General features: G+C 32.3%; 1 protein-coding gene across 1 annotated transcript in view; it reads right to left on the bottom strand.

The window, feature by feature from the left end:
• The window catches only part of LOC124366725 (ATP-binding cassette sub-family D member), a 45,243-nt gene extending 26,574 nt beyond the window's left edge, over positions 1–18,669 (bottom strand). Inside the window, exons 1-2 of the mRNA XM_046823327.1 lie at positions 17,698–18,669; positions 5,098–5,336 (exon numbers count right to left, since the gene is read on the bottom strand). Coding sequence (XP_046679283.1) covers positions 5,098–5,336; positions 17,698–18,326 — 868 coding nt within the window. The 5' untranslated portion in view covers positions 18,327–18,669. The remainder of the gene's footprint in view (positions 1–5,097; positions 5,337–17,697) is intronic.
• Between the last annotated feature and the right edge of the window lie 877 nt (positions 18,670–19,546).

The following is a 19,546-nucleotide window of genomic DNA, read 5'->3' as shown; positions in this document are numbered from 1 at the left end:
GGGTTGGTGACACAACACCCATAATATAATCAGTAACAGCTGTATGTTGGTCCAAATGTTTGTGAAAGTACTCCAGGACCTACTACTAGTTATACAGAGTAATACCAAGAACAACATGGCAGTTGTATACAGCCTTGTTAAATTTATTTCACGATGGATTTGTATTATCAGCATTAATAATTAAATGCTTCAATTTAATCCTTTTGATTCCAACATCCATATATATATATGGACATAAAAATTATCAGCATGCTTTTTACATATCTCTGTGGAATCAGTATCAGAATAATAAAATCAGCTTAAATGAATATTCAAAAAGTGTTATTATGTCTAATTCAATAGTAATCTGTATTTTGATGTAGTACACTACCAGTGACTCAGACTGTATAATCAGCATGGCGTAGCACTGGCTTTGCTCCTCTGTGACAACCAACTGAGTAACAACTACACACTCTATTGTCAAGTGGGTCTACACTGTTTTTTGACTGGTTGCTTATAGTTTTTGTCAGTACTTATAAATAATTTAGTTGCATATTTATATTCTGTTCATAATAATATATTTTATTTAGATTAATATTATTTAATTTTATGTTTTTATGTTATTAACTGTCAATGTTTGTTAAAAAAAGAATTTTTTTACAAATAAGTTTTTTTTTAATAAAGTAACTATATCAGTTCTAGTTTAACATATATCTTGCACACAGCACTTGACAGTTTTAAGGAAAGTTTTTTCTTTAATCATTTGTAATGTTAAATGAATAAATACTTATACATATAATATATTGTAATTTAATATACGTCATACCAAATAAAAAGGAAGAAAACCTTAGAAAATAGTCAAATACACAGTTCTGAGAGTGTTAATATATCCTTTCCAATATCTACTGGAATCATAAGATTTCAATGAATATTTGTTTTGTTTGAAGATGAAATTTATCAGATCCTCGCTGGATTCTCCTACCATTCACTCCTACAGTATTCTTTAAGAGTTTTCCACACTAAACATTGTAGTTTTTTTATATAAATACTTTGCAAAATGGTGAAGACCAGAATAGACACAAGGCTTAACCTGTCAACAACCAAATTGGAATTTGTTAAAATTTCAAAGAACAATGTGCTACCTGAGTAACTGCATTCAGGATTAGAGATTCTACATAATGAAATAAATGTAATTGATATGATCAAGATAAAAATTCTTCTAAATGAATATCCAGACATTGAACTCCTTTCTTCCTTTCCTTTGTATGAAACTATAAGCTTTTAGAAAGATTAAATTTCTAATATGTACTAATCACCAATTAAAATTCCACTACGTATCAATTTTATCTTTTCTTGTGATTTATGAAAAAAATTAACAAGAAAATATCAACAGAACTAGTTGATTACTCACAATACAATTAATGAATATTATCTCAACCATGTTGGGGAAGATTACATTTACAAGGACATAGATAACATTTGACACAACAATGGTCGACCTTGCGGTGGGAGGTGGGGCAGCTGTTATCTGGAGATGAGTGACAGCGTGGTTGGACTGTCTGAGTCATGTCTGCACAGTCATACCACTTTCCACTCATACAAACACTCCTCTGTCTGCTCAACAAATGTCCTCTGACTTTCCAATGTACACTTTTACTTTCGTAGAGGTCAATGTCAAGAAAAAAATATATTAACTGCTGTGAGTAGCTAATTTAAACTGATAATTAAAGGTTTGCTAGTTTGGTTCTACCACTGAATAAGTCCTCATCTATACTCCCTTATCTAACACACACATAACGCAATTAAGCTTATAAACCTTATAAACACAACTCTGCCCGGATACAATCTCACAGCTGATTTCTGCAGAAAAAACCATGATTATGGGGGTGTTGCTATATTTTTGAAGGAAGGCTTCACTGTAGATAGTGATCCTCAATTTTTCCATGACAAAAGTGAAGAGCTCATCTGTGAAATAGCAGTAGGAACCTTTAAGATTAACAAGTGCCAACTACACATAGTTGGAATATATCGACCACCTCAGGGAAATCTAAAAGAAGGCCTACAAATTATCTCTAATATTCTGGAAGATATCAAGCCTCATAAAAATAGAATCCTTCTTATTGGAGATATAAATATTGACAATCTTGCCAAATACAACGCTAATGATAGACTAGAAGAAACTCTAGCTCTTTATGACATTAAACGATTGTCTATACCTTCCTCCAGAGTCACTCAACACACTGCTAGTTCTATTGACTGTGTATGTACAAATTTTCCTTCCGACAACATTAAAGTAGACACTCTCAATACTGGACTATCCGACCACAAGGGACAACTGTGTGCTTTACAACTAACAACTAATAATAAGCAGACTCCAAGCCAGTTTAAAAGGTGTATAAATCCCCAGACCATGGCATCGCTCAAATTAAGACTGTCAGAGTGTAACTGAAGTGATGTATACAGTGCACAGTCACCCGAAGATGCATACAACGCATTGATGGGAGTAGTAGCAATGGAGATGAATGCCACATGTCCCATAAAGAAAACCAGGAATAAACTCAAAAAAAACCTTGCTGACTATAGTGATGAGAGAGCAAATGAGCTTAAAGAAAACTACCTCAAATCATTACGTACATACAAGATGACCGGGCAGCAAGAAGACAAAGATATAATGACAAACAATAAGAAGCGCTATGACCTTAGACTAAGAGAGGTAAGACAAGAAGCTACTAACAAACATATTCGTCAGGCAAACAACAAATCCAAAGCTATATGGGAGGTCATAAACAGCGAGAAAACATCCAAGAGGGGTCAGAAAGCAAAACAGCAATTTCAGCTGACTACAGCAGAAGGAGAGATTAATGACCCACTGGAAGTTGCTGAAAAATTCAACAACTACTTCTGCAGCATCGCTGAAGAAACTCTGAGGACAGCTGGTTACACGACACCACAGACCTTACCAACGCCAAGCCTGGAGCCAGTACAACAGACTCTGACACTTACCCCCACTACTCCTCTAGAAGTCAAAGAAATAATCGGGAGCTTAAAGAACAGGGGCTCATGTGGGCTGGATGACATATCATCAACACTGACCAAGTACTGTGGTGATATCTTTGCCCCTCTATTAGCAGAAGTGATAAACAAATCTTTTGCATTTGGTATTTTTCCCGCTGCAATGAAAATTGCTAAGGTATACCCAAAACTAAAAAAAGGATCCTCAACCGAAATGAGTAATTACCGTCCCATTTCTAACCTCCCAACTTTTTCAAAAATTGTTGAGAAAATCGTTTTAAGGAGACTCCTGGACCATTTAAATAAATTCAACCTTCTCCCTGAAAATCAGCATGGCTTTCTGAAGGGGAGATCAACCACCACCGCCCTAATTGCTCTTTCTGGATATATCATAGACCAAATTGATAACAACAAGTACACCACAGCTATACTTCTTGACTACAGTAAGGCCTTTGAGTGCCTGGGACATCAAATTATTCTGAACAAACTCAAGAACCTAGGAATAGAGGGTATTACGCTTTGCTGGTTTAAGAGCTATCTTGAAGGACGATCCCAACTGGTTGAGGTAAAGCACACATCAAGACACGTAACCCAGACTGTCAGGTCAAAGTGTCTCCCTACTACAAGGGGAGTCCCACAAGGCTCAGTGTTAGGTCCAGTACTGTTCATCCTTTTAACATACGACTTCCCCAACTACATCAATGACTACAGTACTGCAGTCATGTACGCCGACGATACTACCTTACTTTGCAAAGGTAACACAGCTGAAGAACTTAGTGTAAATGCGTACATATCCTTAAATATGACATATGACTACTGTGCATCAAATGACTTAGCAGCAAACCCACAAAAACAAAGCAGATAAATTTTGGGAGGAGGAGAGGGCAAATCCCAGTTCTACCTGATGTCTCCCTCGAAGAAGAAAGCAAACTATTGGGCCTCACACTAGATGCAAACCTGACCTGGGGACCACACATAAATGGGCTGTGCAAAAAACTGAACTCTGCTGTCTATGTGGTGAGAAGACTAAAACAGATAAGCTCCACAGATGTAGCTAAGGTAGCATACCACTCACTTCTGGAGACTCACCTTAGGTATGGGATTGCAATATGGGGGGCCACCTCTGTTGCAAATCTAAACAGAGTGCTCATTATTCAGAAAACAGCAATAAGATCGCTAGCTGAACTAGATTGGCAAGCAAGCTGCAGAGAAGCTTTCAAGCAGCTAAAAATTAAAACCGTCATTGCTATCTACATCCAAGAAGTGATACTTCTGGTTGATAAAAATGGTCTTCCCAGAGAAACTAAAACCCATAGCCATAACACCAGAAGCACATCAAGAATCCCTATTCCATGACACAGAACAATGCTTTTTGAAAAGAAACCAACCTACATCGGGACAAAACTGTACAATCTTCTGCCGGATGACATCAGAGCACTAACGGGAGCTGCCCTGGGACACAGACTGGACACCTGGCTAACGGATCAACCCTTGTACTCTATTCAAGAATTCTACACTCTTGTCGGAGCATAGCCTGACACCATTGTATTGCATTGTATTATAACATTCTATGTAATTGACGCCATTACTTTTCTTGACGAAAATGTAAATAAAGATTTATTGATTGATTGATTGATTGAAGCTGCTATGTAAAAGGATGACAATTTTGATAAAACAAAAGCATGATCACTCAATTTTAATTGAAAATATTCTAAGTAGTATAACTTTGATTACGCACACACAGAAATATATTACGATTTGTCACTGATATATTGAGCGACTTCTCAACAACTAAATTAGGTAGTACACGAATGCCCATTACAATGATGAAAACAACTGACAATCATGGAGTAGGATTTGGAGGTCTGGTGACCATAGCTGAAGGTACCTGAAGCAACAGGGTTTGACCATAATTGTTACTCATTAACTGGTCATCATTGCTCTCTGTCAAGGGACACAACCAGAGCAGTTTTGTGGTTGTATGATCAGTTTGCCCTAAAAGACTTTCTAAGGAGATTACAAAATTGATTTCATATACTGTTTATCTCTACACAAACTCTTTGTTTATGTTAATACAAAAACAAAACAGCAACTATTCCAACTCACCGGGTACAACAGCAGCACCCATCTCCCTGCTGGACCTCATGAGGGCAAATCCGATGAGGGCACAATCAAACAGGGGTTTGGTGAGATGCGAGTAGAGATGGGCCACGGAGGACGTGAAGGCGGAGATATCCTCAGTGAGACGGTGGTCAGCATTCTCTATCCGACCGTCCAGGTTGCTCACCCGATAGTAGGTCTGCTGCTGGAAGTACCGAGCGTACGAGTGGTTCACCAGCCGAGTCCTGGATACATATTAGGCAGCATTAACATAATTTGTTATAGAAGAACATTTTTATCTGCACTTCTACATAAAATATTAAGAAGTATGAAAACATTCTTTACTTCATATGAACAAAAGGCGAAAACATACTAAGTATTCTTCAATTATATGTCAAAGTTAGAGGAAAGATATACAAAATAAGCAAATGTTACGCAGCAAGAAAATATAATTTTACTCTTAAAAGGTGAAATGTTAAAAGTTAAATGAGAATGGTAGCAAATACCCATTGGTAGTTATTTACTACAGTTTTTTTTTTAATATTTTACAAGTTCCCTGAAACTTCTTTTTAATAGTGTCAACTTTGATGGAATGTCATGATATGGGTATTTTAAAATGGATTTATTCAGTAATCTTAGTCAGTCAATTCTGTAGTAATATTACCCATTTCACATAAGGTTGGGTGTAACGTTACAAAATGCATTTACTCATAGTTTAGGACAGTAATAACAATTATTTTTAAGTTAGTTTTCAAGATTTCACTTACAATACAAAAGGGATTAGGTAGGTACAAAACTAATCATTTGACATATATGTTCTTCATTGTAGTTAAAATCTTATTTTGACCAAATGAAAAACTACTCGTAGCATAAATTCTAGCTTTAAAAAATAACTTATTCATTAATTGAATGTAAAAAATAATTGTTTTTATCTGACAAAGATTCAAAGAATACTGTTTTAACTCAGACAATTAACCATGTTAGAACTGATATTCAACTAGTAAAATGATTCATTTTGACAAGTGTTAGATTTCTATCAAATGAAAACGCCCTCATTTTCATATTTGTTATGCCACAGCATACGAACATGACTAAGGTATTATTGAAAACCTAATGTTGTCACTTAAAAAATGTATTTACTAAGTTGTATACACTTTTTATTTTTCTTCTCTTTTGAAAATGATGTCATGAAGTAAACAGCAGTTGAGTTTTAGCTTTGTCACTTCATTATTACAAAAGGAACATCAAATTTTCATTCCTACACCAGTCATATTTTACTATCTGCACCCCTGCTACAGAATGTTTACTTGTGTTTATTTGTTGATATAACATATTGTGAATAAGCATACCAAATTAATTACCCTTCCCAGACGTCAAGAGACAATACAACTCGAAGAAGAAGTCCTCAAACTGACTAACTACAGATAGAGTTCAAACTTTAAAAATTAAAGAATTTATTAAATATTATATATTTTAAGTTTAAAAATTGGTTAATTTTTACATGTATACTTGTTAAAAACTGGAGTACTGATTTGAACTGTCATTATTTATAACTTCAAATAGATTACGCTACACAATATCCATTATTTCCTATTATTTGTTAAAAGTTCTCGCTGTGCTCGTGAGGTGAAGAGTAACTCAGCCCAGTTGCCGGGACTGTCCATTCATTGTTGGGAAACCCATGAGTAAAATGGTGAGAAGTGTTATCAGGCCAAGGTCACGGGGGACAACTGCTCTGCTCAAGTGTAACTGGAGAGACCTGACCTCTACAGTAACCATGGCAACCGTTGGCTTGACACTTACCTGGCACTTGCCTGCCTTCCTGTCTACACCAGCAGACCAACGAGAAATTTTAACTAGTTTTTTGACAGAAGAAATAAATACAGATCAACATATGGTAAAAATATTAATTATGTAATAGAGAGTATAAAGTCTAATGAAGTAAAGGTAGAAAATCGTCAGAACATTTTTTTTATCATTTTGGTGTCATAAGATTTGTTTGTCAGCACATACTCTCTACGAGAAACTATTATTGACAAGATTAACGATCAAAGTTTTTACTTATCCTTTTAACTATCCAATATTTTAACATAAAAATGAAAGAGTGATGATAAAAATAACTAATTCTCATTTAAGTTAATTAAAATCAATACAGCTGGAACCCAAGAATGAATGGTACCAGAAGCAGTTAATTAATAATCTAATTATTTGGTAAAGTATTGTATAGCAGGCAGTTCAAGGCAGAACAGACCAGAAAACCTTACTTATATTGACACAATTTTTAGATATTCCTATTATGAAAATGAAAATGTGTTGCTTCATGATATAACAAATTTTGTCTTGAAATAATACAATTTAAGAGGATAAAATGTAATATTTGTTTTCAATAATCCTTTTGTTTAGCCAGTTTGAAATAGTTTTCTAAACTTAAACATGGTGCATTTTATTGTAACATTAAAAAAAAGTGATGCTGAAAAACTTTTTTATTCTAATGTAAATACGGACTTAGAAAAAAATGTTTCGAGGAAGAATTTAAAATTGTGTATTAGGGTTTTTCAAAATTTGGGCTTGGGCCCCAGAGATTTTTTCAGTTTTTTGGCAACCAATTTGAAATGGAAAAATAAAATTAGGTTGTATTTTCACCAAACTACTCGGCTTACAAAGAGCTTTAAAATTATGTACAACATTACACATGTTTATGTTTGTAAAACAAGATTAACCCAGTCCCATGTTTTTTCCACATTCTGTAATTAAAGATTCATTACACTTTACAGCTTGATCTCCAGGGGTGATTTTGTGGTGAATCTTCAATATTCTACAATAACCCATTCTCTTAATATTTAATAAACCTCTTATTAAACACCCCATGATAATATAAACTCTGATAATTCAGTAAATAATCTTGATGCTACCTGAGATTCTGGATCCCTCCTCCATTATCAAGGTTGTAAACTATAAATTATAGTAAAAATAAATATTAATAAATTAGACTAAAAAATTGATTGAATTTTGAAAATTAGATTGCATAGCACAAAAAATCAATTAAAATGTGTTCTTATTGTCTTACAAAAAGATAAATTGAAAACTCATAAAAACTGTGACACTTGCCCTCATACAAATCAATTATACCCATGTCACTGCTACCATATAACATTTCATTTGCATACAGAAAGCTTTTTCAATAAGCTTCAACACTTTATTTTTGTTTACTTATTGATCTGCTCTTTCACGTTGACCAACCAGAAAGCCAATGCGTGGCTTTGCACGTACGCACAAGATGTTGAATATGCAAACAACACCTGCGTCAGTTGGTTGACAATTTCTAATCAGCGTCAGTGACCCTGAGAATAGCAATAAGCAGCCTCTCTATGTAATAATGAATTTTAGTTTCTAGGCCATCATCATACAAGAACATGCACTTAGTTTCAAAATACTAGACTAATAACATGTATACATTAATGTTACATAGAAACATTTTATAGAGAACCCAGATTTATAAATTCTCTAACATTATAAAAATGCTTAGTGTTATTCTGCTGTATAAGTAATTATCATTCTTCACTTAGCCTTCTGTTTGTGTTTTTATTTGAAAATCCACAACGTCATAATCATAAAATACCATTTGTATTAGAAACAAATGATAACATCAGATAAAAACAAAAAAGGTTTGCAGTTTTATATTATAGTGTCACTAGCTTAAAAGTTTTATACTAAATTAAAGGAAACAAAACACCTTAATATGATAGCAACAAACCTTTAAGTAGCCTTTAAACTGGTAATTTTATGGGGTGTTTAAATGACTGAGAAGTACACTTTAGAAATCTCATGTAAACCATATTTAAATTAATTATTTTCCATTCATGTGCATTAAAAATAATGAACATGCATTTTCTCATTTCTTTTGTGTCCAAACAAAACTACTAAGATAACAAACAACATATTTTTTTTATTTTTAGTTCTAAATTGTATATAATTTATTTTAAGCATACTGTTAATTCCTCATAAAGTTCATGTGCAGTAAAAAATTATTTCTGAAAAAAATCTTTTACTTTTGAAATGAACATAAATCTTGTATTGGTACTCTTTTACATAGTGGTTACACAAGATTGTACATTGCGTGAATTGTTAATTCATCTTTTATCACCCAATAATAACAATAGTACTTTCACCTTCCTATAACCTAATATTTTCTTTCTTGAGAATTAATTTTGTTTTTGCATCCATTTTTTGGAACATTTGATGAAACAAAATTTGTAACACTATTTTGACACTGCTAAAATTTTTTTGAGCTAGAGGTTGGTTACAGTAAAATAAATATTTATGCCAAAATTGCATAACTATAATTTTTACCATTTTATAATTAATGAATCTTTTTTAAGGAAACACACATATAGACAGACAGAGGCTAAAAAATTTAAGTTAGCGCATATGTTCAAAGGAACTTTTTTGCTTATTTTACTCATTTAATTATTTCCCAAATTTTTTATTGCATTTTTACTTACCCTGTAAATTGGCTTCTTTTCAAGTAATTTAAAATTATATTGTACCGAATATATATTACAGTGTATTATATTTTTGTAGAGGCAATACTTTTTAACTTGCATGTCTGAATATAGATTACATTCACAGATATTCAAGGTAATGCCATAAATTTGTCATGAACAGAGGAATGCAAAGTACAGTATTTAAATTGTTTCCTCTCGATAACTTTTCTTTAGATAAAATTTCACTTGATAATAGGATCTCTACCAAGAAATAAAAGTCCTCAATTTTAAATGTACTGTATAATGCTTCATAATTTTAGTCTTTTCTAAAACAGTCTATAAATGTGTGGGCTATACATTTGGTTTACAAGTTTCTCTTTATGGAGATCATAAATCTCATAACAAAGCAATTAGAAGATATGTTATATAAACTATATCAGAAATCAAACTGCAATTAGCATTGGTTACTAAAAGTGTTGTGTCCACTGCTTGGATGTCTTCTGCTTGATTGTAAACAACAGTAAAAATGTGTGTGTGTTTTCCTGCCTAACTAGGTCAGTTACATAATGTGCACAGCTTACAAATGCCATGCCACCTCTTGCTGATTCTAAGTCAATAATTTCATTGAGAAATAATATTTTCATCAGAATCCAACTGATGTACTTTGTTTAATAAATCTATCCTACTTTCTACCACATGATCACTAATCACTAACTATAGATAAATATCCAAATATTTCTGACATACTTCTTAAATATCAAGTGAAATCCTTGTATAATTTTGACTACTAGGTGTAAACTAGTATTTCAAAATCACAAAACATAGAGAATGTATTTTGTACAGTGTCATTTTTCTTATAATGGGGATGAATTTAATAATAATAGACACTATCACAAAACTTGTAAATTCAAGTTTTCCTCTCAGCATTCCATTGTGAGTATATATTAGCAGATTGGGACATTTACATTATTAGTTGGCGCTTACAATAAAAAGCAATGCCTTATATGCTTAGTTTTGGGGATGCATCAATGACCATCTAAATTTCCCCTCACGTATATATTTTGTTGTGAACCATTCTAAGACGGAGTCAAAAAATGCCAAATAAAAACAAAAGAAATTGCCACTATACACATATTCAAGTTTAAACCAAACTAGCCTACAGACCGGACATGTTTCCAGTGGTTTGAATCCAGTTTCATTTATAGCACAACCCACTAAATGTAGGCAAAGAATGAAACTGAGAGGGTGGTTGAGGGTAAATTAAATTTTGTTTAACTCATGAAACAACTTATAATGTCTATAGCTACAACATCTATAATGTCTATAGCTTTACTTAGATTAATTAAATAATTTTTCAAAGAAGTATTCAATAAAATCTACACTTAAAAGTGACATGTGATGTGTAAGTGAGGGGAGGTAATATCTACAATCTCAGAATTATATATTTTGTGGTGTCCAATGGGAAGATCTTATTCCTCTATTATATATTTAACTAGCTGTTACCCGCGGATTCGCACACAATCTTTAGAAAAGTCCTTATATTACTTAGTAAAAGCAATTATGCGCGATTAGCCGCGGGTAACAGCTAGTTCATAGTATCTTATAACGAACTCTTGATTTTCAATAAAATACCAATTACAACCAGATACCCAGTTACCCACGGCTTCGCACGCGATTTTCTACAGAAAAATTGGGACGTAGGAGAGCATATTTCTTTTAAACGTCGTTATTACCCTTCTGAGATAAATGGTAGTTACTGACAGATACTCCAAGCTCATGATCTATTTAAAATTTAAATTTTAAAACAGTCTCAATATGCACCTGTGAAATAACTGGAATTTTTCTCCAATATTCTATAATTTTTGTATACAATTGAACTATATTAGACCATCGTGGATAGAAGTCAAAAAGTCGGAATTCATTAGCGCGGAATTCAATGTAATAAATGATGGCCCTCAATGTAATTTTGAAACGAAAATAGGCATCTTACAATCATGCCTACAAATAGGCATGTACAATCTTAGGTACATATTATTACAGTCTAATGATTATGAGCTTCAGATGTTAAGCGAAATTGCGTATGGTTTTTATTTTAAGCTTTGCGCGTGTATCACTTCTGGATTAAATTAGTTATATCTCCGATGCCATGATTGAGCTTGCTTTGTTGTCTCGATCGAGAGAATATGTACACACGGAGTTTTGAGAACCATACTTCTGTCAAGAAAAACAACTAAGGTTGGTTTTATAACATTCTTTATATTTGTAGCCAACGTAAGATAGTAATTTTGATATCTGCATTGCTCTTTTGATCAAGCATGAGCATGGTTTATATTAGATAAATATTGCAGTTAAAGGTGAATTTTTACGTCAAATTTGAATTGTATTATCTGGATAGTAAAGTCTATGTTTAATAGTGATTGCAGAAACAGTTGAAACAAAATTTGCTGTTTCTCTTAAGCTTACTCTATGCTTTCAAACTATAAGTGAAAAGAAATTTAAAATAGTAATTAAATTATATTATAAACATATAAATTTCTTTTGTCGCATTATATGTGTTTACAAAGAACAGCTGATTAAATTTGAAAAGGCTCTTTCACTTAATAACATATGTTTGCTGCAATGCATTTCTTACGGGTATTTCTGAACTTCTAGAGACCAGTGGGGCGGAATCCTGAATCGGGAACGGGATAAAAAGTATCCTATGTTCTTCTCCCAGTTCTTAGCTACCTCCCTACCAATTTTCAGCCAAATCGGTTCAGCTGTTCTTGACTTATAAATAGTGTAACTAACACGACTTTCTTTTATATATATAGATATTTTACAGCACACACTGTTTAAAGCTAGTGATACACATGTACTTATTCTGACAAACTATTAATCCTAGAACAGTAAGATTTATTCAAATAATACCATCAGTAAGCAATTGTACATTTTATGACAGATTTTATTTCATTTTAATTTGTTAATTTAGGATTGTAACTAAAAAAATATTAAGTAATTTTAAGGTTTATTACATATACAACAGAACAATAATTATTTAGAGTTTGTTTTGTTTATGAATATCTAACAGGCAAAACTAAAAGAGGTTTTAATTCTATACCAGCAAAAATATTTTAACACATTAAGAGACAAAGCGTAACATTAGTTCAATTGGAACGCCTTAAAAATTCAAGCTTAAACTATACTGTTTCTACAAATACATGAACGGTTAGTTTTCAAAGTATTTGCAAAATTGGACAAAACCTGTTGAAATAAAATCCTTAAGTATTCACAGGAGAAAGTTAGAGTTTATAGTGTCTCAATGATAATTTGTTGTAAATTTATATTCACTATAGATTTTCATGTTACATCTGTTAAATAAAAAATTTTGCATATTGCAAAAAATACACCTCTCTAAGTAACAAAGAGTAATTCAAATAACAATGTATCTTTAAAAACAAAATTATCTCAGATTCCAATAAAATACTATATTTAGTAATAACAATCTTATAATAATTATTTACAAACCATTAAACTCACATATCAATTCATTGTTCATAGGTAATTTCTCCGACACATTAAAACAGCTATTAAAAGCTATTATGATATATTTAGAGCCGACCATTCTTCAAACATTTCTTGTTTTAGGTCTATATCTATTATTCTCAAAAATGTTTCAGTGCAATATACTCCAATATTTTCCTAACATTTCTAGAGCTAAATTTACTGCTTTTAGAACAAAAAACATGGCTTCAGATCTGAAAAATCAACACAGTTATTAGATCTTGTTGAAAACAATAGATTCTATAGTTGGATTATGTGTATTATTTTTTGGCATGATCTTTGCATTTAAAAATGTGTCCTATAAAACATTATGCTAATAAACTTTCTCCTATGATACTAAATAGAAGAGAGATACCTTGATTTACCTCTTACATACAGTATAGCACAGTATATTGAAACTATCTTCTTAGAAGAAAGTATTTATAGAAATTACCTGAGGAAATATCTTACCAAGCTACCAACAAGTGTATGATACACAGTTATCTTACCAAGCTACCAACAAGTGTATGATACACAGTTAGGTTAGGGGCTTGCTGCTGGGGGCCTGAGGGGGTGACAGGTGGTGCTGCTTATTGCGGTCATGTGGTGAACCGGTGTGTTAGGGTGATTGAATGTTTCTTGCTCTTCATTTTGAATTATTTTGTATTTATTATAAAATGTATAAAGTTTTTCTTTTGTATTTTAAGTATTCATTAATTAGATTTTTACATTAAGATCATTTAATTCTGTACAGGTTAAGCATTTTTGTTTTTTTTTTTTATTTAAAGAATAATTTAATAATTTACCACAATTGTATAAACTATTGTAAATTTTCTGTATACAATTTGAGGTTGAGTGGTAGAGAAGACTTAATAGCCCTAACTCCGTCTCTTTAATGAAGACGTTTTTCATTCATTCCTACTGTTTATTTATTATTAGGCTATATAGAATTTAAGGATTAACTAAAATTGTTATCATGAGTAAATTGTGCTTATATATGGATGACAACTAGTAGTTAAAGTCAAAACAAACAAAAAACTTAAAAATATATTTCTATCTTTACATAGCTAAAATGTTAACAGATATCCCTGATCCCAATAAAGTGTTATTTTTGTACACTACTGACCAAAAAAATGAGTACAAATTGAAGGTGAAATGACATTGGAATGGGAAGAGTCATTTGGCAAGGATTACTGACATTCTGTAATCTATTTAATAATTATTGTTCAAGCATAAGTGAACCGTATCTCTCAAGGGGCTGGAAAAATTTCATTTCTGCCCCTGTCTGTCCACATGATATCTCGAAAACGAACCGACCCATACACTTCAAACTTTGCATGAAGCTTCATGTATGAGCAACATTGAGTTTGATGATGGCAGCACGTTACTCCATGGTATTTGGCTGGCTAATAGTTTTACCTGCCAGGATGTTGTAAAAATGTAATTTTTGTATGCTTGCCTGCCTACTTATTTGTCCTCAGGACATCTCCAGAATGACATGAAGAATAGATTTGTAATTTTGGATGTAACACCTTCAGAGTCTATTATGTGACACAAGGTGTGGCGTACTCCTACCTTGTTTATTTGGAAGTATTTTAAGAGGATTAGTAATAATAGTCCAAGATAAGTAAACAAGGGTGATAAAAAAGTTAAATGCAATAGGTGTATAGATAATATGGCAATACTAACCGAAATGAAGTAGAGAAACTAACTTTAGTTTTGTAAATCATTCTAAATTGTGATTCATCCAGACAATACGTTTATTATTATATTATATGACATCCTGTGACTGTTCATGTCATCCAGTGTTACAGTGTTAAACCCTATTTTGGAAGTTAATACTGACATGTATTTTGTAGAATTTACTACCATGACTGAGTCTTTTGCTCATTTCATTGGAGATTAATATTTGTAAAAGAATAGACCTAGTATATAGAAATACATTAACAGTGATATATCATGTTTGTTTAGCCTCTTTAATATGAGAATTTGTTTTAAAATTTATATACTAGTCATTTAGCTATAATAATGTTTTCGTTATTTATTATAGTTATTAGTTTTGGATTGATTACCACATTAATTTGATTGCAAGACAAATTAACTCTTCTAAAGAGCTATATGCCTGGATGGTTTCCTAAAAACACTTTTAGAAAATTAAACCAAACTCCCTGAAAGCATTTCAATAGGACTTTTAATGTATCTAAAGATTAGCCTTGCATTAGGATTTGAAGCTATATTTTTATTTATTTATCACCAAAAACTGTTTTGCCCTTATTGTGTCTTACATTCAGGTTAATTATAAACAATCTTGTTACGGTCAGTCTTTGAGAAATAAATAAATTATTATTATTACAATCAGTGAAACAAATTCAACAAATATATTCCAGCTTAATTAAATTATGATTATTCAAAGAACAGGATGTAAACAAGTTTAAAATTACTTTGATCTACTAAACAGGTAAGTAAAATAATATACAAATTACATTGAAACTAACATTAAAACATATCAGAGTATTATAATAGCTTTTACACAAAACATAGCTATTGCAGGAAGGGTTGAATCAATGTGAATGTTGAGTTTAGCTCCAGTTCATTTTCCTCTTAGTGCAGTGTCTGAAATCTCATGCTGTCACTGACATGACTCCTGGAATCTGGATTAATGATTGTCTGAAGAGATCCAAAAAAAGTCAACTACAAAGAAGCTCAAAATGAACTCTTTATATCGTTTTGAGATCAGAAACACCTAGAATACAAAATATAGTGTAATCTAGGTGAAGAGATATTCTCATTGCAGCTGATGAGACAATGAGAATTCCAGGAGTCAAGTCTGTGGCAGCATTAGATTTCAGATGCTGCACTAGGAAGATTTAGTGGTTTAAACTCTATACTTACACAATGACTTTTGTTTAAAAGTAAAAATAATCTTTAATTACCGTTTTGTGAGGAATATACAATTAAAAATGATTAGCACATATAAAACCCAGAAATACTTTATTCACTCTGAACTAACTGACTAATTCTATATTTAAAGTTTGTTATTAACGATGGAAGGTTTAACAGGATTATGGACATTTACCATCGGATCAGTATTCCACTTTCATCCTAGCATCCAACGAATGCATCCATTGCATTCTCTACAGTCACAACGCCTGGACTAAACTTCTTTTAGACAACTTTTAGGATGTGTTTGAACCATTTTCTTTCCCTTCTTTTCTTCTTTCTGTTCTTTATTTTTGTATGTACTAATACCTCCCCCACCTGACGAAGAGGATAGATTCCAATCCTCAAAACATTGTGTTATACCTATTGTAACTGACTAAGTTCTAGCCTGTTTCAATTTCATTTTTTAAAACCACACACTGATATTAATAAAATTTAAATTTGGGCACAGATAGAACCTGGACACTTATAACATTGTGCTATAATCAAGGGAACTTGCTAGAGGATGGCTTATTTGGGAAATTTCAGTTACAGATGTTTGAATTCGTTATCTCACACCAAGGTAATAAGATTTTCTATTTTTATTCCAGGCACTTGCAAATTACAATAGTACACCTAAATTAGAACAGAAGGATGTTCAGGTACCATGAAGAGTATGAATTAAGAATTAACATGTGATTATTTGATATTAACCAAAGTGTTTCATGTTAAGTTACGGACTTCCTTTGTTTAAGCTTGTATCTTTAATTTTAATGAAAACATGTTATTGTTTCTATAAAACAAACATCTATGTCAGAAGTAAAATATATAAATTTACTTTTAAATGCCATTAGCATTAAAAGAAGGCAGGGTAAGGACAATTTCATAATTTTAGCATCTTGATCAATGTTTCAATATTATTTGATATATTCATTGAGAACTGTTCATATTTATCTTTTCCAAATTACAATTACTAAAACAATGAATACTATATATAAAATCCTGTAAAATCACAGTACTTTAGTTGATAATTAATATAATTAAGGCCTACTAATATCAAACCCAAGTTTCAACATAACTTTAGGCCTATTGCAATTTATTTTTTTCATTTGAAAACCTAAAAAATGCTGCAACTCCATTGTTTGGTTATTGTGTAGTGATATTTCTTGATAGTTCCTGTTTGTTCATATATTTGTGAGATAGTAATGTTAAGTCAAAGTAAAAAAATCTTATTCGTTTTAGTTGCAATGCTAGTAACATTTGAATAGTGTCGATTTAAACAGACGAAGTTACATACTAGTTCACTGTTAAAGTGTATTGTTAGTTAACTTTATCCACAATCTAGAATGACCTCTTTCTTAGTGTAGTATTTATGGGTGTGTTTCTTTAGAACTGACAGGTTCCCAGGTCTACTGTTTTTAGTTTAATCTTACTTTGCATTTCTGAACAAATATTTACATGTTGAATAGGCCTATGTCAATATTTAAATAATTTTATAGTTTGATAGAAATCACATACGCTTCTGAAGTATATATAAGTTACCAATCATGTATGATAGTCTATACAGATATCAAGTATTATTGATACAACATTTTCGGTGCTACACATTTTAGTCAAAAAACAAAATAAAGTATTGCTATCTTTAAAACTATATCTGAATTTGAAATAAATTACTACTTACCTGAATGCCAATGCGAGTTTATTTTCTAGATATCGAATGGTAGAGTTGAGGAAGGTAGCTGGAAGCGCAACTCCTAGCCACTTTAGTAACATAAACGAGAAACTACGCACATCTTTCTTAACGATGAATTTAACCATTCTTCCTTCCATCGTTGCCACATATATAGACATAAATGTTCTCGTCACAAGTGCTAAAGTATGTAAAATTAAGAGGCCAACCTCAGGAGTATATATACCAGGAATCATGAGCCTTACAAGTTTATAGAGTTGAATGATGAATTCTTTGTTGAAACCAGGCGTTTTTTGCTTTGCCTTTAATTTTCTTTTGTTGTCTACATATTCACCGTTCTTTACATACCCATTTGGAACCAGCATATTATTATTTGTTGGCGGTAACTTTTCATCTTCTGAATCAGATTGTCCACTCTGACTGCTTTCATTAGGTCCACACTTGAATTTTGAATAATTTAATTTATTAGTCCTATTATAAATGTTTTGCACTAAAGGGTAACTGAGTTTACAACCGTACATTAATACTGCAGCAGCTACAAGAGCCTTGCTGCAGTTCTGCTTGTTTATATTATATTTTAAAGCGGTATCTTCAAGATACTTGGATATCACAGTAGGCATTTTGAGGTTATGTCGTTACTTACTAGTTTCGAAAAAATTAAATTCTATAAAAGGAACAGCATGACTTTTGAGCACCGGTTTAAAAACCACGCCAATTTAGATTCACTTAAAAATGAAAAACCGTCTACATCGTTTACCTAGATTATTGATCGCCCTCAACCCAAACCGCTCACGCCATTTCCGTTGTCTGACAGTTCTATTGATGTATACAACACAAGTCAGCTGAAGAACTAACAAAACGTTAATACGCACATCAGCTGTTCGATCTTATTTCACACTATCACTATCCGACCGCCACTGGAATACTACACTGTTTGGCCAACATTACAAGTTCGAGGCGCTCGCGCATGCACTACTGTCGATTGGTGGTGGTGGTAAAACCAGTGGAGCGAGAGCAGAACTCCCGCACAGCGCCGCTGTCGGCGGAGCTCAGAGGTTGTTCGTCCTTGGATATCTCGATTCTCAACATTTGTTATAATATACATGAGAAGATCTCGATTATGCCTTTAGCTGGTTGTTTTGTTGTCAAGTTTATTAGCGAAGGGGTTTAAACGTTCAGGACGTCAATTTTCTGAGGCAGTGCACTATAAGCATGTTTCGCATGTAATTTTTCTTAAATTATAAAATTTTACTCATGCGTTATGAGTGAATGAATACAACAATGAGGGTAAAATTGTAAAATAGTATTGGCGTTTCTAAAACATCTTAACTTTAGACCAGAACTTTGAAATAAATTAAGAAAGTTCATTGTTTTATAGGAAGGTATAATCTTTTTAAATTTGTTATATTAAACTATTAGTTACAAAATGCATAAAATACATTTTCATTAAATACAAATGACAAATATTTACTTTCCACTCGGTGAACTGTGAAGTGCCTAGCTCTTATAATCAAAGTATGCCTAATGTCTACTGTTACGAGTAATGGGCGACTTCTTAAACTATTCTAAATGAAAAACTCTAACAAGCTGGCAAGCGTCTAATCAATGGATTGGGAAAGCCATAGAAGGAACCCTCTGGCATAGTTTGTCCTATCGCACTTTGACGGTAAAAATTATGAAAACATTTTTTGGGCGACCACAACGAATGATGAAACAAAGTATGGATAACAATGTTCTCAAAATCATTTTCTAATCACAAAACTTCTCAGCTGTAAACAGAGAGGAATAAATAAGGAGAGTAAAATTGTTGTAAAACACTATATTGAGGTTTCTATTAAGC

The sequence above is a fragment of the Homalodisca vitripennis genome, chromosome 1 (genome assembly GCF_021130785.1).
Source record: "Homalodisca vitripennis isolate AUS2020 chromosome 1, UT_GWSS_2.1, whole genome shotgun sequence".
NCBI classification, from domain to species: Eukaryota; Metazoa; Arthropoda; class Insecta; order Hemiptera; family Cicadellidae; genus Homalodisca; species Homalodisca vitripennis.
This window is presented reverse-complemented; position numbering and strand designations above follow the sequence as displayed.